The sequence below is a fragment of the Carcharhinus amblyrhynchos genome, chromosome 10 (assembly GCF_965287045.1).
Source record: "Carcharhinus amblyrhynchos chromosome 10, sCarAmb.v2.hapA, whole genome shotgun sequence".
NCBI lineage: Eukaryota > Metazoa > Chordata > Chondrichthyes > Carcharhiniformes > Carcharhinidae > Carcharhinus > Carcharhinus amblyrhynchos.
The window spans coordinates 11,774,906-11,797,297 of NC_137333.1; the positions used below are offsets into that span (position 1 = coordinate 11,774,906).

Below are 22,392 nucleotides of genomic sequence, written 5' to 3' on the forward strand. Positions count from 1 at the left end.
GTACAGATTACTGGGCCAGATTTTGCAGTGAGTGACTAATTCATTAGTAACTTTGGAAATAAAGATGACCACAAATATACAGTAATCTCTGTGGTGTGAATTTCCCCTTTCCCAAAGTGGGTTTAAATCTGGCACCCAAATTGAAGGGATCTCCAGCAACAGCGATGTCACCAAGCAAGGTAAATGACCAATCAAACTGAAGTATTCTCATAGACAGCAAGCTAATACGTGAAATGCACTGGGTGGAATTTTCCCATCCTGCCCACTACAGGAATCATAGCGGAAAATTCATGCAAAGGTCCATTGACCTCGGGCAGGAAATTCAGGTCTCAGGGCGAGCATGGTCGGAAAATCCTGCCCACCGATTCTCCTTCACTTTGCAATGCTGGTTTACAGACAGTGATGTAAGTTGTTGGGACAAATACATGAGATTAAGGTAGAAGCTTAAAAAAAAACTTGTGAAAATATTTATATTTTAAACATTTTTTACATAACGGAGAAATTTGCCATCCTGTAAACATAAAATTAGTTTTCAGGGCCAGAGAGATTTTTCAATAGTAATTATGACTTTAGTATATTTCTAAAAACTGTGGGTGCACTTCATTCAGTAAGGTGTTTCTATTGTGAGACTATTGCATCAAAAGGGCAAGGACTTGACAGTTCAATGACTTATAATAGATTGAAACAATGGTGATTTTAGCAGCGTATGCAATGGAAATGTGTAGGCTCACAGAAAATTTCTGGAATTCTGTGTTGAACTGTGCATGCACAAACTCAAGGAGCGAGATGCTCCAGCCACCCAGCCACCTATTTCTCGCCAACAACTAGCATTGTTTGCTAATGTTGGGGTTCTCTGGTCCCGCTGCTATCAATGGAAATTCCCTTTGTCATCATCCCACGCTGGCGGGAAAGCCACGCATGGGGGTGCACTGCTGGCAGGACTGGAGAATCCTGCCAGCATGAGAATTCCAGCCAAGATATTGCTGTCTCTTCCAAAGTAGTATGACAGTGAATGCTGGCAGTTACCCCATCACTGTCACTGCCATTATGTTCTGATTTTTTATTGGGCGCCATGGTGGTACAGCGGTTAGCACTGCTGCCTCACAGTGCCAGGGAGCCAGGTTCGATTCCCGGCTCTGTTCACTGTCTGGGTAGAGTTTGCACATTCTTTCCCGTGCCTGTGTGTGGGTTTCCTCTGGATGTTCCAGTTTCCTCCCAGAGTTCGAAAGACCTCTGGTTAGGTGCATTGGCCATACTAATTTCATCCTTAGTGTACCTGAACAGGTACCGGAGTACAGTGACTAGGGGATTTTCACAGTAACCTCGTTGTAGTATTAATATAAACCTACTTGCAACACTAATAAATAAATAATGTTCATTTCTTAATATGAAATATGCTAATGTTCCATTTGCAAAATAAAATGTATATATGACTGCAAGCATGCAGATAAGAATATTTCATGGTTTTAAAATTTGAATTATGTTTCTATTTTTTTACAGTCCAACGTTCATACTAAGTTGACTCAAACAAACGTATCTGCTGAAGAATGACAACTCTACACTTTGAGATTTATCCAGGCTGGGAGGGTATATGTTTACGCTGCTTTATGAATTTTAGAAAAATCTCTTATACAAATTATAATTGCTTTTTCTAATTGTATGTTCTGAATTGTATTTCAAAATAAGGAATAGTGTTTCCTAAATATGCCTTGTATGTTATATTCTGGGGGCAAACTGCAACAAAGGAGCTGCATCACGTGAAGATGAAGTCATTGCTTAAAGAACAGCCATGAAATTCTTTTTCTGTTTGATCAACGTACAATTGAACAAGCATAATAAGACCCCCTGTGGCTTCTTTTGCCGAACAATGTTCACCAGCCCGTGTTATTTCAAATTCTGTGTATTTTGCATCCTTACCTGTATCGAAAGAGCAGTATGTGTTCCTCAAATGATAAAAGATTGACAGGTTAGGTGACAAAGCGAAATCGCTAGAGATGAAATCTTCAATGTTTAACCTGGAATACAAAAAAATGTATCCAGTTTTCCAGTTGCAAGACTTGAAAATGAAACCAAGCTACTACATTGAAAAGGTGGCATTTGAGGCGGGGTTCAGACCTGTTCAGTTTCTGAAGCAGCCACTACTTTGCTACAGAAAAGATTTGTTTGGCATCACAGCTTATTCGGTCATATGAGAACCAATTTTATTTTAATTTGAGGCAAATACGTTATAGTGGAACCCAGCTTGCCACACAGTAACTGTCAGGACATTGATGATTGTGTCAAGCGCCACCCTAATTACTATGACAACACTGCATCTTTAAGAGGCAGGCACTGTTATGAATTAAATATTATGATGTTTCTGAATTTTAGTCATTAGCTTTCAGGCAAATTTAAGATTTATGAAATTCTTCTTAAGTGTAATCTCGGAAGGAAAAGGTTTTTTAACAGCAAGCAGCAGGGATTCAAAATGAACATTGAAGCTAACGTCATCTCTTCTATGTATAATTTCTTTACTAAGTTGTAGTTTTAGGCAGGTATATGCTTTTGTATGGTGATGACAAATCTGTAAATGGCATATTCATTTTATTTCAATTTGAGTGGATATCTGTGCAACAAACCATCCGGGCCAGGCTCTCCCCTTGCAGTAAGAGTTTGACAGTGGGTTATATGGACAGAAGATCTTTCTCCTCACATCGCTGGCTAGATCATTCAAATAATGCTCACATAAATGTCTACTCCATGAAGTTGTGGTAATGTCATGTAATTTATGGAGAGTGTTTTGGATGCAGAGAGGCATTTTTCTGGCCTTTTGGCTAAGATCAGTCGTCATATCAAACCCAAGATGGGACATAATGCCTTTTCTTGTCAGCTTGCATCTTGTTTATCTCCCTTGTAGGGACATGAATTGGATTCAATTTGAATTTTTTTTTGGAGCAAGCAAGGGGGTGGATTTGGGCTTCTCCCGTCCACTCTGTGCATTGGCTTTATTAATTTAAGAATATCATAAAAAAAAATTAAAATTTCAGGATGGGCTGGCGGCCTTAAAATTTGAATTGATCTAAAATCATCTTCTGTTTAAAAACAGAATACTGCGGATGCTGGAACCTGACACAAAAACAGAAAATGCTGAAAAGTCTCGGCGGGTCTGACAGCATCTGAGGAGAGCTCCGATGAAGTGTCATCCAGACTCGAAATGTTGGCTCATGCTGTCAGACCCGCTGAGATTTTCCAGCATATTCTGTTGTTGTTTCACCTTCGTTCCTGCTGCTGGCAACAACAAGCAAAACAAGGAAATATACCTGGTTCTGCCACTTGTCACATCATATCAAGCAAGAAAATTGTGTTTCACGTTTTTAGAGATAGCTTCGGTTTCAATGAACAAAAGCATGATTTAGGTTAGTTGGGATTCAAAACGAAAAGGGAATCAATGGGTCCAGGGCAATCATCGCTTCAGAATTTTTTAATATCACACACATACACATATATATATATAAGCATCATCTGTAGAAGTGTACACTTAATATTCACCAGAAGGTTAACCTGAAAGATTCAATTGTGATTTATTATTTTATTGAACTGTTGGTTGCATCACACAAAATATACAGTGAAATTGAAGACACAAGCATTTATACCATCTTTGAAAATTTGGCCTGCTTTAAGTTCTCAGCACTAGTTGTAATTGAGTGAATTTAAATTTAAGACAAAAGCATCCAGTGCTGAGAACAAGCGGGACAATATTCTGATGGCTCGACCATTTGTCAGAAGCAAGCAACAAGAGCTCCCTTCAAAATGATATTTTATATTTGAGCAATATGTTAAGTAAAATATGTTAAGTAACATTTAGCAGGAGAATATGTCGGTACAGAGGTAGTTTGTTAATGAGCTGTAATGTTGTGTTAATAAAAAAGGAAGAACTGACCTATTGGTAAATACTGTTGCTCTTAATTATGTAGCTGTTCCATTAAAATTTAAAGTCTGTTTATTAGTCACAAGTAAGGCTTACATTAACACTGCAATGGCATTACTGTGAAATTCCCCTCGTCACCACACTCCGGTGCCTGTTCGGATCAATGCATCAAACCAGCACGTCTTTGGACTGTGGGAGGAAACCGGAACACCTGGAGGAAACCCATGCAGACATAGGGAGAATGTGCAAACTCCACACAAACAGAGATTCAAGCCAGGATTTGAAGTTGGATCCCTGGAGCTGTGAGGCAGCAGTGCTAACCATTGTGCCAAAATGCCACCCTTTAATTACTTGGAAGTCATTACATCTGTTTTATTTTCATTTAATTTTTTAAAAGTTCTATTTGATATGTTGAAAGGCTCTGGAGCATGGCTTTTTCTTGCAAACAATCCCCAGCATACCCTCTAATCAATCTTTTATTCTCATTCTATGCTCTTAAAACTTGTAAGTCATAAACTCTAGTTCAATCTCTTATAGATTTGGTCTTCCCTGCTGCCATCAGACTTTTGAAAGGATCTACCTCGCATTAAGTTGATCTTTCTCTATACCCCAGCTATGACTGTAACACTACATTCTGCACCCTCTCCTTTCCTTCTCTATGAATGGTATGCTCTGTCTGTATGGCATGCAAGAAACAATACTTTGCATTGTACCCCTATACATGTGACAATAATAAATCAAATCAAAAGACCCTCAAATTCTTCCCAATTTCTTAAATTCACACACACACAAACTTGTGTCGTATCATTTGGTTAATCTTATGCATTAGCCTACCTCGCATACATTTTCTATTTTAATTCATCACTCAGTATTTTTATTTAAAAGATTAGCCAATGTTTTCATTCTATTCATGCATATTCAGTACCTCAAAATAGCATTGGTTTTAATTCGATGGAATTTTGCCCAACTTTCAAATTCATGCCTCTGATGGGTGAGACTAATTATACGTTAATCTCCAAACCTTGGTCTTCAATATGAAAACATTTTAAAATACTTTTAAAAATCATTTAGGCATTACATGGGTAAGATGGGCATAGACAGATGTGGGCCAAATGCGGGCAATTGGGACTAGCTTAGGGGTTTACAAAAAGGGGCGGCATGAACAACTTGGGCCGAAGGGCCTGTTTCCATGCTGTAAACATCTATGACTCTACAACATGGAAGATAGAAGCAGGAAGAGGCCATTTGGCCCTTTGAGCCTGTTCCACCATTCATTACGATCATGTTGATCGTCCAACTCAATAGCCTAATCTTGCTTTCTCCCCAGAACCTTTGATCCCATTCGCCGCAAGTGCTATATCCAGCCGCCTCTTGAATACATTCAACATCCATTGGGCAATGAAAGTGTAGCGACCAAGTTGCTTCATATCTCTTGTAAATCCAACCAACTCATATCATCCATTTCCAGCAGTGGTCCCAGCATCAGTTATCCTTCATCAATTCTTATCCTTCCTATGAGAGTAAAATTCTTTCTTTGGATAACTCTACAGGAAATTGTTTGGTAAAATGATCAAATATGACATCAAATGGCCCTCTTGGATCTCTTCTGTTGTGACTGCTGTCTCCAAGAATTATTTATTTTGTGACAAGCACTTTTTTTGCTCAGTAACACAGCTCTCAAAGGTGACCTTGACAAAGACGCGCAGGATTTTCCCAGCCCGGGGGAAATGGACCACGAGACACAGGTAGAGGCCATGTGGCAGGCTTCCTGCTGGGCGCCATGGCCACCGCACGTATCTGGCCACTGGATTTCCAGCGCTGTCAGCTCCACAAAGCTGTATAAAATATGTAAATTAAGATTTGCATTAGTGGGCCCGGGACTGAAATCTCCGCTAACCTCTCCACTCCCCCCACCCCCGCACGAGTACTGTTTCACTCCAGCGGGGTTTACACTAGTTCCCCACCTGCGGGGAGCTCCCGTCCCAACCCCACTGGAGTGAAGGAGGGTCATCGATGCCGCCCCCTAGGAAGTTGGGATGAGGAGGGGTGCCCCCCCCGCCCCCGGCATTGCAGACTTGGCAGTGCCAGCCTGGCCTCCTAACACTGCCCTGGGGATATATCACCACTGCTCACTGGGCATCAGGCAGCGCCAAAGGGGCTGGGCTTAATGGGATGGGACCTATAGAGGCATGGCCTCTGGGGGGCCATTGGTGTGATGGGGGTCCCACTGCCACTTTGCACTGGGATCAGCGACGGAGGGAGGCCAATGATCAGGCTGGCCATCAGGATGGTTGGGGGGGGGAAGGGGGGGTGGGGGGAGGGGTGGGGGGGGGCGGGGAGGGTGTTGCCCTGCCGGGGCTGCAGGGGGGAACAAGATCGAGGCAGACTGGGGTGAGATTGGGGCTGGCTGGAGTGGGAGGGGAGACATTGTGCTGGCATGGGGGTCCAGTGATCGGGTTGGAGGGGTTGTATGGTCAGCAATCGGACCATGGGGGGGATTGGAGTGGAGGGGCAGCTATGAGGGGCTCTGGGGATGGCCAGCGACCAGGAGCCTGGCAGTGCAGGCAACAGTGCATTTGCCAATCTCGGAACTGTGCAGTCGGCGCCTACACAATGGCCCACTCAGCGCTATGCTACTGGCCTCTCCAGTTGGAAGAGGCCTCTCCCTCATATTTTTTGCATGCATCACGTTAGCGCACTCTGCACTGCAGAGTGTGGAGAAATATTTTGAAAATTCAGCTGAAAAAAAGCCAGCGGGATTTACTCCAGTTTTTATGCGAGTTCGACACATTGAATTTTTTTGGAAAAATCGCACCCATATCTTAGGGAGGTTCTTTTGCCAACTTTTTTTTTGTCTGGCTGGACAGAATGCAAGAAACGGCTTACAGCTTAGTAAGCAAATGCCACCAGCTCCTGCCCCCAAATTCGATACAATGCTTAGCATTGCTGCCTCACGGTGCCAGGGACCTGGGTTCAATCCCGGCCTTGGGTGACTGCCTGCGTGGCGTTTGCAAATCCTCTCCAGGTCTGAGTGGGTTTTGTCCGGGTGCTCTGGTTTCTTTTCACACTCCAGGTTAGGTGGATTGGCCATGTTAAATTGCCCCTTAGCATGCCAAGATATATGGGTTAGGGAGATTAGCATCATAAATATGTGAGGTTAACGGATAAGCCTGGGTACGGGTTGATGAACATTCAATGAGCTAAATGGCCTCCTCCTGCTTTGTGGGGATTCTATGGTTTGATGAACTCTACAAGCATTCTTGTTTTTCACTGTTTTATAATTACCACTGTATTCTGTGTTCCTCTAAACTTTCCTCTCAGTTCCTTTGGAGCTCCGAATACCTTTCCTCTGCTCAACAGCCTCACTGTGTTGAAATCAAGATACAGTCTTCTCCTACCATCCCATTCCTGAAGTCCCCACCATCTCAACCTTGCCCCTCACCTGAGGTGTGGTGATCTACAGGTTTAATCACCACCACTCAGCTCTCTCCCCCTCAAAGTGAAAAGCAGCCCGTGGTGATCTGGGATTGTGGCCACTTTATCATCCCATTCTTTTCTCATTGTTTAAAACTTTGTATGAGTTATCTCTAATCACCTTCCTCCCACAATTTTCCATGCTATTTAGATTTGACTAATCCATGCGACATGACTCACTTCATCTTCTATTTTGTTCTTTTCAGACCTGCCGGTTTTCTGTATCTTTGGCCGTAATTCTCCCTATTTACCCACCACTGGAATCCTAGCAGGTGGAGGACGGGCCATGTTAAGGTCAGGCAGGAACCTCCAGTTTTCAGGAGAGTGCAGCCGGAGAATCCTACTCTTTATACTTCATCTTAGATGATCAACTAAATAGACAAAAGTCTATGACATATGTAATAGATATGTGCATAGATATAATAAAGCACATAAAATATATACACCCACATAGCTGATCAAGTTGAGATTAGTCTCTGTGGGGAAATATAACCATTTCTATTTCAGGCCCTAATGCAACACTGCTGCCAAATGCAACATTAATAACTTTCTGCTTTGACCTCAGCAAAGAGGCTTTGCACATTTTTCCATTTCAACTACAAATCTTTTCTGTGCCATTTTTGAGTAAGATTTCCAATCTCTGCTAACTTTATACCAATGACACAAAAGCCAAATGCTGTGAGTGCTGGAAATCTGAAGTGGAAACAGAATGCTGAGCAGGTAGATTCCCTTCACTGCAGATGAAGGCCATTCGGCCCATCAAGTCTGTGCCATCTCCCTGACAGAGTATTTTACCCAGACCCTCTCTCCACCCTCATCCTGTTGCCTCACATATTTGCCCCTCTAATCTCCCTAACCTACACATCTTTGGGCATTAAGGGACAGTTTAACATGGCCGATCCACCTAACCTGCACATCTTTGGATTGTGGGGGGAAGCTGGGGCACCCGGATGAATCCCACACAGACATGGGGAGAATGTGCAAACTGCACACAGTCACCCAAGGCCAGAATTGAACTCAGGTCCCTGGTGCTGTGAGGTAGCAGTGCTAACTACAGTGCCACCCTGCAATCCCTGGCAGCATCTGTGGAGAAAGGAACTGTGTTAACATTTCAGGTAATGGCCATAACATATTAATATATGTCATTGGCATCAGTACACTTGGAACTGGATTGAAACTGGAAAACTCAATCTCTCCTTTCTTTCTCCCTTACAAACTCTATGAATGGTATGTTTTGTCTGTATAGCATGCGAGAAACAATACTTTTCACTGTATCTCAATACATAGGACAATAATACATCAAATAAGAACTTACCAAATAATTGTAGAAATTGGAGTCTGTGATATATCTACATGGTGTTTATGTGTGTGTACACCTGTATTGAACTATATGAACTATGCATACAGGGGAGGCCTTGTGTACAGTGGGTGGCATCCTTGCCTCCAAGGCAGAAACTCAGGACTTAATGTCCAAGGAAAATGCATTCATAATGTGGTCAAACAGGTTGAGTGCCAACCTTAAACTCCTCCCAACAAGCCAATGACAGGAGGTAAGAGTGGGAGAGATTTCAGGTCAGCCATTTAATGAGAAGAACTTTGCACTCTCTACATATTGATACAGGCATCTGTATCCTAACAGCTCATGGGCTGGAATTTTAACGCCCACCCACAGCAAGGGAATTGGAGTGGGTGAGAGGTGGACCATGGAAAAGTCCGTTGACCTCTGGCAGGATTTTATGATTTTGGGATGAGTGAGGCTATAAAATCCCACCTATGGTGTCACTGTTAGACTTACCCTTGTATGTTTAGGTTTTTGAAATATCTGAGAGGCAAGTTGCTGAAAGTGCAAGTTGATAACTGGGCAGCAAAGGACACATGACATTGGGAGCCCAAATGAACAACACAAGCAACAGTATACCTGCTTGAGCAGTCAGATTGAGTGATTGAGAAATTAACAGCACTAGGATAGAGAGGAAGGTTGAATGGGAGAATTCAGTGCTAAACCAGATACAAAAGGAGAGAGTCTAGCAGAATGGGCAGGTGATTGGGAGATGTAATTTAATATAGACAAGTGTGACGTGATGCAATTTGTCAGAAGGGATGGGGGAGGCATGATAGACATCATGGTACAGTTCTAAAATGTGTGCAGGAGCAGAAGGACCTGGGAGTGCATTGATCTTCAAGGGTGACATGATATAGTGAGAGAGTGGTTAGCAAAGCAGATGGGGTCTTGGGCTTCATTAATAGAAGCATTGAGTTAAAAAGACATGGAAGCTTTGCTGGTACCTTCGAAAGCTCTGGTTAGGCCATAACTGGACTATTGTAACCAACTCGCATCATTACATTTTGGCGAAGGGTGCAAGTGTCCTTGAGAAGCTGAATAATAGATTTAGTAGAATGGTTCCAGTTATGGGGGCTTGAGCACTACAAAGTTAGGTTAGAAAAGCTGGAGTTGTTTCCATTGGAGCAAAGTAGACTAAAGGCCGTATCTGCCTGGGTTTCCTCCGAGTGCTCCAGTTTTCTCCCACACTTCAAAGATGTGCAGGTTAGGTTGATTGGCCAACCTAAATTGCCCCTCAGTGTCGGGAGAGGGGCTAGCAGGGTAAACACATGGAGTTATAGGGGTTGGTACCTGGATGGAATTCTTGTTGGTGCAGGCCTAATGGGCTGAATGACCTCCTTTTGCATTGTAGGGATTCTATGAGAATGGGGAGATTTGATAGAAGGGTACAAGGTTATGACAGGCTTGGATAATGTAGACAAGGTAAAACTGTTCCCATTAGCTGATGGCACAGGACTAGGGGACACTGATTTAAGGTTTTAGGTAAGAGATACAAGGAGGATGTGAGGAATGCAGTAAAACTGCGCGCATGCATGGTGGAGATGGAAAGAAGCAATGATTACAAAAGGAAATTGGATAGGCATTTGAAGAAAATAAACCTGCAGGGATATGGAAATTAAATGGGGAAGTGTTACTGACTGGGTTGCTCCATGGGGGTGGGGGAGGAGGTGGGAGCAGAGGCTGAATGATCTCTTTCTGTATTGTCATTGACTCTAGGACTCTATGAAAGGATAAAATCAAGAGAGAGGGAAATAAATGGAAAATAGCTTGCTTTTACTTTGAAGTTTTACATGTTGAAATCTCTGACAATAATTAAAAGTTAAAGGAATGAGACTCCACACTTGTAATGATCAATTTTCAGTACCGGAGTGACTGACTGACAGTAATTAACACCTATCACATTAAAAAACAATTGAAATAGGCATGGCCTTACATTCTGTGGTGAATTTAGTTTATATATGTAACTTTACACCAATGACATCAGCTGCACATCGCTCAATGCATGTCAATGGTGAGCCAGACAATAATGGAATGACATTTTCGTGAAGATCATGATACTGTGGCTGGTCTGGTGGCTACTTTTCAATTTCTGCAATTAACCGTGCATATGCCCTCACTGGAATTTGACGATACCAACTGTGCATTAATCACCACCTTGCTGGATTTTTTTAATAGCAAACTGTGGTCCACTGAAGTATAGCTTGTACATGCATATGTGCTAAACATGTTGAAGCATATTCCCAGCAGTAAAACAGTAACAGATTAGAACATAGGGTGGTAGAGTGGTTAGCATTGCTGCCTCACAGTGCCAGGGGCCCGGGTTCAATTCCTGCTTTGGATGGCTGTGTGGAGTTTGCATGTTCTCCCAGTGTCCGCCTCTCACACCCTCCCTGTGCAGGTTGGGTGGATGCCCCTTGACCATGCTAATTAGGTCCAAAGATGTGCGAGTTAGGTGGATTGGCCATGCTAAATTACCCCTTAGTGTCCCAAGACATATAGGTTTGGGGGGATTAGCAGGGTAAATTTGTGGCGTTAGGGGGTGCAGACTCGATGGACCGAATGGCTCACTGTGGGCATTCTTGAAAACATCCAGAGGAAGGAACGATGCGTCAGTCAGGGTGTTTACAAGCCAGTTGTGGTCCAGTGGTTAGACTCCATTGAAGTGGGCGGCGCTTTGGTGGGACACCCACCTCCTCAAAGAAGAAATACCCCTTCGGATAAAGGCTTTGAGGGATTGAGAGAGAAAAGAAGTGTCGCCTGGATGGTGTTAATAGGGAGAGAAGGCAGAAAGCTGGCACTCATGGTCAGAGTAAGAAGTGGTGCTGTTTGAGGGAGAGACACAGAGAGAGAGAGTTGGCACAGATTGTGATGGAGAGGAGGGTTCCGCAGAATCCCAGTCGCAGTATTCGCCAGCTCTTTGTTGTGTAGGAGAGATTGAGAGAGAAAGCAGAGAGCTGCTGTTTAACCCAACCACACACACACACACACACACAAAAGGCTGAGCATTAGGAGGGTGTGTGTGTGTGTGTGTGTTACTAGGGGGGGGGGGTGGCTGGGACAGGACTGAGGATGGAAGCCCCTCTGCTCAAGGTGCTGGGGGCTGCAGGAGGGGATGTCAGCTCCAAGGTGAGCGCCGAGCTGGAGGTGAAGAAGCTGCAGGAGCTGGTGCGGAAGCTGGAGTGGCAGAACGAGCAGCTCAAGAGCCGGGCGAGCGCCGCCTCTCTCTACCCCGCCGCCAGCCCGGTCTACTGCCCCGGCCCCGGCAGCAGCTACCTCCCCCCCGCAGCCAGCCACTGCCGCCAGCCTCCCGGCGCCAGCGAGGCGGCTCCCCGGCCACTGGGCTCCTCCGGCTCGGCTAGGCTGCTCCTGGAGGAGGTGGACACTCTGGATCTGGAGAACGGCCGCTGCAGCGGGGACGAGGACAACTGGTACAGTTCACCTCTTCCTCTCTCCCTTCCTCCTTCCCTCCTTTCACTGCCTTTGTCACCCACTGCAGAGCCATTGTCTGATTTCAAGCTTAATGCCTCTTCCTTTTATCTTCACCCTCTTCCCCTCTTCGTCTCTTCCTCTCCCTCTTCTATCCTCTTTTCCTCGATCCTCTCTCCCCTTCCTCTCCCATCCTCTCCCCTTCTTCCTCCATCCTCCCTCTTCCTCCATCCTCTCTCCCTCATCCTCCATCCTCTCTCCCCCTTCCTATCCCATCCTCTCTCCCCCTTCCCCTCGCATCCTCTGACTCTTCCTTCACCCTCTCTCCCTCATCCTCCATCCTCTCTCCTCCTTCCTCTCCCATCCTCTCTCCCCCTTCCTCTCCCATCCTCTCTTCCCCTTCCTCTCCCATCCTCTCTTCCCCTTCCTCTCCCATCCTCTCTTCCCCTTCCCCTCGCATCCTCTGACTCTTCCTTCACCCTCTCTCCCTCATCCTCCATCCCCTCTCCCTCATCCTCCATCCTCTCTCCCTCGTCTTCCATCCTCTCACTCTCCCCGTGCTTTCTTCTCTCTCCTTCTCCCCATCCTCTCTCCTTTCATTCTTTTCCTCCTCTCCGTCTCTCATCCTCTTTCCTCCCTCTCTCATCCTTTTTTCTCTTTTTCCCGCTCATGCTCTTCGCTCTGCCTTTCATTTCCATCTCTCCTCATCCCCTCTCAGCATTTGTTTTAATTCCGAGCTACACCATATTCCACCAGCATTCGACAATAAGTTGCCAGTTCTACCTTGCCGTATTCCCCAAGCTTTATTCTTATGTTTGTGTTACACACCGTGTACAAGGCTGTATTTCATCACTTAGATGTTGTGTCTGTTATGTTTAATAGTAACTGCCAATGACATGTGATGCTGTTTAATAATAAAACAGCTGCATCCTGTCCTGGGTCTAGGTTGACTGGTCTAAGGTGTATTTTTCTGATGCTTTAATATTGTGCCATTTGATATTAATCTTCCTGTTGATTGAAAAGGAGGTCAATGACCATAGTGAAATCAGATTATTATTTACCAGTTTAACTTCCTCATTAAAAATTAAAACACAATTTAAAACCTTTGTGTGTTGGAAGCGGTCCACAGCCCACCACATTTTGACGTGATATAATAACAGTCCTTGGTATTTATAAGTCTGTAGTGGCTGACTTTATGCTCGAATATAATGGCAAATGAGAATGTAGGAATCCTTTAATTAATGCCAGGTTCCTAAATCCAATATACAGTTGTTAGCAGTGTTGCCTCACAGTGCCAGGAATCTGGATTCCTGGCTTGGGTCACTGACTGTGCGGAGTTTGCACATTCTCCCTGTGTCTGTGTGGGTTTCCTCCGGATGCTCCGGTTTCCTCCCACAGTCCAAAAGACGTGCTGGTTAGGTTGATTGGCCATGATAAGTTAACCCTAGTGTCAGGGGGATTAGCAGAGTAAATAAGAGGGCTGAGGGCCTGGTTAGTGCATTGGCCATGCTAAATTCTCAATCAGTGTATCTGGACAGTTTCTGGAGTGTGGCGACTACAAGATTTTCACTGTAACTTCATTTCAGTGTAAGCCTATTTGTGACAGTAATAAATGAACATTTTAAAGCAACTTACTGGATGTTGCACAATAACCATTGTAAGATAATATACTAATTTGTACTATTTTGCTTTGTTGATGGTTGTGTTTTTTTAAAACAATCACGGGGACATTTGTTTGCTCCAGTGTCATCAAACAAGAATATAAAAGCAGTGGCAAATTCCCTACAGCATCAATAATACAATGAACAAACAAAGTCAAATTAAACAGTACGCTTAATAAAGCACCAGAGCTCTAATTACATTCTGATCGTATTGGCATTGGTAACAGACTCTTCATTCCCCAGCATCCGCTGATCGTGAAACATTTTTATTGATCATTAGAATGCTATTTTTCAGTTTCATCTTCTGCTCAGTGAGATAAATTTCTCAAGAAATGCTGTGTGAAAATTTGCTAGGGATGTAGTGACACTGTAGGTACTGGTACCTGTTTTATACAATACATAGTCGTCATCAAACTCAAGCTATCACATCATTCTCTCAACGGGGAAGAGAAATTTAATCACTAACAGCCAGATGCTGCTAAATTGTAACGTTAACAGATTGCTGGTGGGGCAACGTTCTTGACAATCACGTTAACATTGGGTAGCACATTGACACAGTGGTTAGCACTGCTGCCTCACAGCAGCAGGGACCCAGGTTCAATTCCGATCTCGGGTGACTGTCTGTGTGGAGGTTGTACGTTCTCTCCATGTCTGCGTGGGTTTCCTCTGGGTGCTCTGGTTTCCTCCCACAGTCCAAAGCTATGTGGGTTAGGTGCATTGGCCATGCTAAATTGATCCTTAGCGTCGTGGGGGGTGTCCAGCTAGGGTAAGTCCATAGGGATGGGGCCTGGGTGGAATTTTGGTCAATGCAGACTTGATGGGCTGAATGGCCTCTTTCTGCACTGTAGGATTCTATGATATGATTCTAAATTGCCCCTTAGTGTCAGGGAGATTAGCAGAGTAAATACATGGGGTTACAAGGATAGGGCCTGAGTGGGATGGTTGGTGTGGACTCGATGGGCTGAATGGTGTGAGATTCTATACAAGCAACAGAAGAGACCCTGAAAATAAGTCTTTACATTTGATTTTCTGGCTCTCCTTGTGGACCAGAGGGAACTGTAACTGCTCCTTTGGTTTCCACAATGAAACCACGGGTCTCCCTGCCTCAGGCTTCCAAACCTCTCCTCCGATGATGGGAAATCTCCTCCCTTGTGCACTTCCCTTGTGCCGGGACCGGCTTCCTGGGTCGGGCTGCCACCTCGATCTAACAGCCAGGCCAGCTGCTTCCTGCTGAGCACTTGGCCACTTTGGCCAAGTGATTAAAATTAATTGAGTTGCCTGGTAACACCTCGTGGATGGGCTGGCTGCCCATTTCCCCTTGTTCCTGCCCAGATGATAATCTCGAGCCAGAAGGTGCGAGTGCGATCGTTGAACCTAGCTGACAGGAAACAGCTTCAAAATGGTGCTAGCAAGCTCAGTGGCTGATTGCTTTCCTGATGGGATCTCAGGAATTGGACAGACAACTGAAAAAGCAAAACAGGGAACCAAATTTTACTGTTATTGACCACGTGCTGCTGGATATTTTTTGGAAACAAAAGGGGAATACAAAGGTTGGATTAAGTGCTAAATGGGCTGATGTGAGGAGTTGCTGTCATTTACCCCACGTTATACCTGTTGATCAAATGCTATTATGCATAAAATCTGTTGTAACGTGTTTCTAATATCCCTCGGTAAAGTACAGATGTACATTGCATTTCCAGAAGCTTGGGACAGAGTCATGAACAAAAAGTCTCTGAGCAGGAGCACGATTGAAAAGAATCAAAGACAATACACTGTTAAAAATCAGAAATATTTTTACACCCAGATTTTCCAGCCTCGCAGTGCCTGGTGCAGATTGTCCCAATCCTGGAAATTGCCTGTGGGCCTAACAATGGGTTTCGTGACCGGCACCCAACGATTTGCAATTGTCCTGGTCCCTTTAAACCGGCACAAACCAGATTGGCCCAGAAAAGGTGCGAGACCAATTAGCATATTTGAAGTAGCGTTTAAATGTATTTAGCCTGCTTGACGCTGTATTCTCTCAGCTGTCAGGCTTTCCTGAACCTCAGGTGCAGTGCAAGCCCAGTGATAATCAATACTAGTCTCCACGGGGCCTGATTGGGGGGCTGCTCGGAGGTCATTTAAACCCCCTGGTGGTTGAGAGCATGTCTGAGCAGTGCCCGCCTGGCACCCTGGCAGTGCCCATCAGTGCCAGGAAATGGGGGGGGAGAGGGCTAAGTAGGGTGGAGCCTGAGCAGAGGTGGGGCTTGAGCAAGGATATGGGGGAGGTCTATGACAGAGGGGCTGTAATAGAGGGGCTATGCGGATGGGAGGGGAGGCGGATGCTTGGCAAGCTTGGACTTGTGAAGAGTTAGAGTTAGATGAATTGGGCATGGTATATGCCCCTTTGTGTTGGGGGATTAGCAGGATAAATACATAGGACTATGGGGATCGGGCCTGGTTGGGATTGTTGTCAGTGCAGGCTCGATGGGCCAGATGGCCTCCTTCTGCACTCTAGGGATTGTACGAAGGGAGGGTCATCAAAGGATGGAGCCTGAAGGGGACGTGTTGGGGCTCATGAAGATGGGGACGTGTTGGGGAACCCAGTGGAGGAGCCCAATGCTGGCAGCCTGTGTCAGGGAAGGGGTGGGGAAACATGCTGCAGATGAGGGGGTGTCCTGATGTCCGTGGGGGGAGAGGAGAGAGTCCCAATGCACTGTGAGATTGGGGCACCCACCAAAACAGTGCCCGATCGCAGCCAGGCTCACCCAGGTCCCAGAACTGGCACAGAACTCTCCACTCTCCCAAAAGATGATTAAGTGTGGGTCCCATGATGTGGAGATGCCGGCGTTGGACTGGCGTAGGCACAGTACGAAGTCTCACAACACGATGTTAAAGTCCAACAGGTTTATTTGGGATCAAGAGCTTTCAGAGTGCCACTCTGGAAGCTCATGATTCCAAATAAAAGTGTAGGATTGCTGCTATTTTCTTATCATTACGACTCTTATTCATCTTTTGAGAAAATCACATCCTCAATCATTATCAGTCTCCGAAAGAAAAGGTTTGCAGATGCAGTGAATCAAATGAATTCCTATCCAAATTATTTTGTTTCATTTTATCATTTCTCAGTAGCATGTCTTAAAGAAGAGTCACATGGATTCATAAGTGACCGATAATGCCATATCTATGAGCAACTACATCATTGCAAGAGCAATTAGGAATTGGAAATAAACACCCACTAAATTAGCCAACAGAACCCACATCCCTTGAATGAATAAAGAAAAATAAGCTTTCTCACAAGAATAGCCAATGTAATTCGAACAAGGGAACAATTATTTAGTCTTGAATGTTCTTCTCCTGGATATAAAAAAAATATATAAACTTGGGGATTGTGTGGTGTATGGACCGTGCTGTTTTGGATTTTGGATTGAATCCAGGTCAGACGGGCATAGAACAATTTCCCCTCTCTGCTAACTGTTATGTGGGTAACCTCAATCAGATTTACAGGACCACAGATATGGTGCGAGTTGGCAGCTCCATTGTGAGGTTACAAAGATGGTTAGTGTGATGTAATGGAAAGAAAATCAAAATGTTGTTGCTCTTCTGAGGCAGTGCCTGGCACATGTTTGAGGTATATTTGCAGGGAGCTTCATTTGAGTTTTGGCATTTAGTTAAGCTTACTGGTTTCAGAAATAGCCTCTCTTTAATTGTGGAAATTGGTGGGGGGGGGGGATGTGGTGCCATTGTGACCCAATGAGTGAACCAATTGTCATTTTACTCCATAACTTGGGCTCGATTGGAGACCACAGAAATAATTGGGTTTCTGTACTGTCTGTATGTGTGACTCTCCCAGCCTGATTTTGAAGCCTCCAGCTGGTGATCTGCAGTATGATGCCTGCCTGACTTGTCAGATTCAAATGTTACCTGTGAATTCCTTAATTCATCATTTGAAAAAAGGGTGTGACAGTCATAGAATCATAGATCCCCTACAGTACAGAAGGAAGCCATTTGATCTACTGAATCTGTACCGATCACAATCCCACCCAATCCCTATTCCCGTAAACCCACATTTACCCTGTTAATCCCCCTGGCACTACAGTCAATTTAGCATGACCAATTCACCCAATCCATACATTGTTGGACTGTGGAGGCAAACTGGAGCACTTAGAGGAAACCCACTAAGACATGGGGAGAATGTGCAAACTCCGCGCAGACAGTGACCGAAGCTTGAATTAAACCTGGGTCCTTGGCGCTGTGAGGCAGCGATGCTAACCTCTGTGCCACCGTGCTGCCCTAGAAGCAAGAGAAGCAGAAGAGAAAGGACAATCAGTGAAAGGTCCACCAAATGAACTGAGAATGGGAATAAAGCAGGCAAAGAGCCAGAGAAGGAATGCAACCACAGAGTAGAAATTTGGATTTTTGAGGTTGGGAAATAGTTTTTGAATTTCAAAACAGAATACCTATATGGTGACTATCTGAAACACAAAGCTTTTTCCTTCATCTTATTTGGGATTTTCAGTAGGTACAATCCATTGGTGAGGCCGCACTTGGAGTATTGTGTACAGTTTTGGTACCTATTATAGGAAAGGCACTGGAAAGAGTACAAAGGAGATTTACAAGGGTATTGCCAGGGCACATGGCCCTGAGTTAAAGGGAGAGATTGGCAAGGCTAGGAACGTAGGAGAATGAGGGGTAACATTATTAAGGTGTATACAGTCTTTAGGGGCATAGGTAGTATGAATGCACAAAGGGTGAGATTTCCGGCCTCTCTTGCCCAGAAACGGGAAGAGTCTGCCCGAGGCCAATGGATCTTTCCATAATATGCTCCTTGCCTGCTACAACTCCTGTGAGACGGTAAAATTCAACCTATTGTCTTTTTCCAAGCAAAGGGGAAGCGAAAGCTAGAGGGCATAGGTTTAAGGTGAGAGGGGAATGATTTAAAAGATACCTGAGGGGCACCTTCTTCACGCGCAGGGTGGTGTGTATATTGAATGAGCTGACAGAGAAAGTGGTTGAGACAGGCTCAAGAGCAACAATTAAAATGCATTTGGATAAGTACATGGATGGGAAAGGATTAGAGGGATATGGGCCAAATGTGGGCAATTGGGACTAGCAGGAAGGGCACTATGGTTGGCATGGACTGGTTGGGCTGAAGGGCCTGTTTATGTGCAGTATTGCTCTATGACTCTATGGCCGCCTGCCGTGCGGATTGGAGTAGGTGAGGGGTGGATCATGGAAAGGTCCGTTGACCTCGGGCGGGATTTTACAGTTTCAGGATGAGCATGGCTGTAAATCCTGACCTTGGACTCTTCTTGCTTTCTGCCGGGTGTTCTGTCAGAACACTGGCTGACTATTTCAACCAGATTTCAAAATTAAGACTGCAGTGTAGCCGTCTCCAAGAATGTAGGCCACATTGTTTGATCTCTCAGTAAGATGGATTGCAGTAATTTGATTCCAGGTACTAATCATACAGCATCTCCTTTGAAGGATAATGGTATTTTAACTCCAGCTTACGCCAATCAGACACAATGGTTTCCGTTGCTTATAAACATTAAACGTACACAACCTTAGATAGATATTCATCACATCTTAAATGATTAGTTGATCACGGTGTTTTTTTTATCTCAGAGGGTTGGTTGTGTATTGTTCAAAACCATTAACCAAAACCACCAACTCCAATGCAGCACTGAAGGAGTTCTTTCACTGTTGGAGGTGTCCCCTTTCTGATGAGATGCCCTCTCAGGTGGGCACAAAGTACCACGTAGAGCTCCTTGAAGAAAGGATCAAGCTGCATTTAGATGGCAACTTTTATGACCACAAGACCTCCCAATTATCGCCAATCAAGTATTTTGAATTGTAGTTGTAATGGATGAGGAAGAATGGAGGAGTTCTCCTTGATTTTCAGGCCAACTTTACTTCCTTAATCCCACTGTTACTAACAGATGGGGTATCTGTCCATTATCACACCGCTGCCTCTGGGACCATGTTGTATACAGCTTGATTGCTGTCTTTCCTATCTTACAACTGTGAGTATATTACTGTATTGGCTATACAGTGTCTTAGTTTGACTTGAGTTTGTGAATGGCACTATATATATGCATGTTTTGTACTCTTCTGCATCATAGAAGAACTTTGAGTATGATTTAGAGTGGATCCTGTAGAATTTGAGTCTTTGAAATGGCTCGGTAATGTGAAGGCACTCAGAGGGCTCAATGTAAGATCCTCTGCCTATTTAAAGCCCATCGCAGAGGTTACTGAAAGAAACTAGACCATTCCTAGTTTCTCGTGTTGAAGGAATCAGCATATTTTGAGGTTTCTTTTCAAAATTTTAGAAGTTCAGGCTCCTTCCCCTATGTTTGGTTTAAGGTAATGGGTGGACTGTCATAGAGAATAGCTTCCCAAATTCCCATTGTGTACTCCCCAGTGAACAATGTTCTGCAATTAGAGTGGAAATGTGTAAAATTACCCAATTTAGTAAATCTGATGATAAACTATGAGTATCTTGTTTCAGTGTAACATTTTGCTTCTCTATTGAACCATTTCTTCTGGGCCAAACATAGTGATTTTACTGCCTGGAATATTGTCAGACATTGTGGGGTGGTGCGGTGGTGCAGTGGTTAGCATTGCTGCCTCACAGCGCCAGGGACTTGGGTTCAATTCCAACCTCAGGTGACTGTCTGTGGGGAGTTTGCAGGGTCTGCGAGGGTTTCCTCCACAGTCCAAGGATATGTGGGTTAGGTGGATCAGTGGGGCAAATAAGTTGGGCGCGGGGATAGAGCCTGGGTGGAATGCTGCGTCAGAAAGTTGGTGCACTCAGTGGGCTGAATGGTCTCTTCCTGAACTGTCGGGTTCTGTGGGGAGTCTCGCATTGTATCTCGTTTATTGTAGTTAAAGAATAATTGTTTATTTTGTAACAAATTATCCAATTTCTGTCAAGGGCATAACGTGTGGACACAGGCATGAAGTTTTTGATGAAAGATCCATTTCCTTTTCAACCTTAGCCCGTGTGCATTAGCTACATGTTTATTGTGTACTCAGAGCTCAGAGTGAACTGATTGGTGTATTTTATACTTCAAGGAAATCTCTTACGTATTCATGTTTAAAGGGAGAAACATTTTAAATTCATTGAGCGCTGATAGTACTCATGCTGCCCCTGGTGGCAATGGAGCCAAATTACAAAAGAATAAATGGGACTATTTTCTGGAGGATACCTAATGAGGATATTGTGCCTTATAGCTTACACACCGTTTTTCATTCTAACCACATGTTGTGACCAATACCCCCTTGGGATATCCAATAGGGGTAGCATTTTCTCTACCTCTTAAAATGGCGCTGTACTGGACATTACCGTCAGTTGTTTCAAAAATCACTTCTCGATAAAGTGTGCTCCGGTAGCTTATAATTAATGTGGGTATCGGTGAGGCAAAATTAATTATTCTTTGAATGTAATAAAGCCAGGCATGAGAGGGGTGGCACAGTGGCACAATGGTTAGCACTGCTGCCTCACAGCATCAGGGACCCAGTTGGATTCCCGACTTGGGTCATTGTCTGTGCGGAGTTTGCACATTCTCCCCGTGTCTGTGCAGGTTTTCTCTAGGTGCTCTGGTTTCCTCCCACAGTTCAAGATGTGTGGATTAGGTGGATTGCTGTGGTAAATTGACCCTTAGTGTCAGGGACACTAACTAGACACTAGCTAGGTTTCTAGGATTCTATGAGAGAATGCCATTTGATGGATTGTGCCTTTTTGGATTTTGAGAGCGTTTGTTTCCAATCTCCCACTCAAGACATTTACAGTCATGTTATCATTAGACAATTGTAGGATTATGACAAAGTTTCTTGGACCTCCAAAGGAGTCCAATCTAGAGCCTTGTGACTTCTTGACTTATGTCAGCTCGCTGCCTGCAGTGAAGAGTTCTTGGCGTTATTCTTGACATTCGGCTGGCAACACAAACCATGTTGTAAGTCCCTCTGAATGGTCTGAGGCTGCACACTGTGTGTAGGGGGGGGATTTTGTAGGATGCCCATGTGTGGAGGATGTCCAAGCATACAGAGCAGTTTTAGTCTCCATACTCTTGTCCCACTCCAAATTTAATAGGAGGATCATCAAACAAATGCTGGTATCCTTCGTAGAACCAGATCCACAAGTGTTCAGGCAAAACTCCTGTAAAATCAACTCTTTGACTGGAAATTGTTGCCAGAATTTTCTAGAAGCCCACCATGGGTTTTCATGTGGTGGAGGCGGCTGATCATTGACCACCAGTGAGATTTTATGGTCGTGCCAAAGTCAAAGGCAATTTGCATGGCCTGCCTTTCCTGCAGAGAACCTGCGATGTGTGGTCGTCTGCAGTAAGACAGGAAGATCCTGTCAGCAGGAAGGGCTGGAAAATCTTGCCTTGTGTCGGATAGCTGCAAACAGGCTGACCCCTTTTTTCAACTCTGAAATGCCAGTGTTCCTGAGGAGCACAAAATAAATGCTTCAAAGACACACTGGAGCATTCCTTAAAGCACGGCAGCATTGATGTTAATGTCCAGGAGGAAAGTGTTGCCAATCATTCAGAATGGTGACAACTTACTCATCGAGCTGCGCCTCGCTTTGAGTCAAA

General features: G+C 44.5%; 2 protein-coding genes across 2 annotated transcripts in view; both read left to right on the top strand.

Annotated features, from left to right (window-relative positions):
- scel (sciellin) overlaps positions 1 to 3,918 on the top strand; it is an 89,078-nt gene extending 85,160 nt beyond the window's left edge. Inside the window, exon 26 of the mRNA XM_080198130.1 lies at positions 1,501 to 3,918. Within this exon, the coding sequence (XP_080054256.1) occupies positions 1,501 to 1,517 (17 nt within the window). The 3' untranslated portion in view covers positions 1,518 to 3,918. The remainder of the gene's footprint in view (positions 1 to 1,500) is intronic.
- Positions 3,919 to 11,792: 7,874 nt separating this feature from the next.
- slain1a (SLAIN motif family, member 1a) overlaps positions 11,793 to 22,392 on the top strand; it is a 104,844-nt gene continuing 94,244 nt past the window's right edge. Inside the window, exon 1 of the mRNA XM_080197846.1 lies at positions 11,793 to 12,151. Within this exon, the coding sequence (XP_080053972.1) occupies positions 11,793 to 12,151 (359 nt within the window). The remainder of the gene's footprint in view (positions 12,152 to 22,392) is intronic.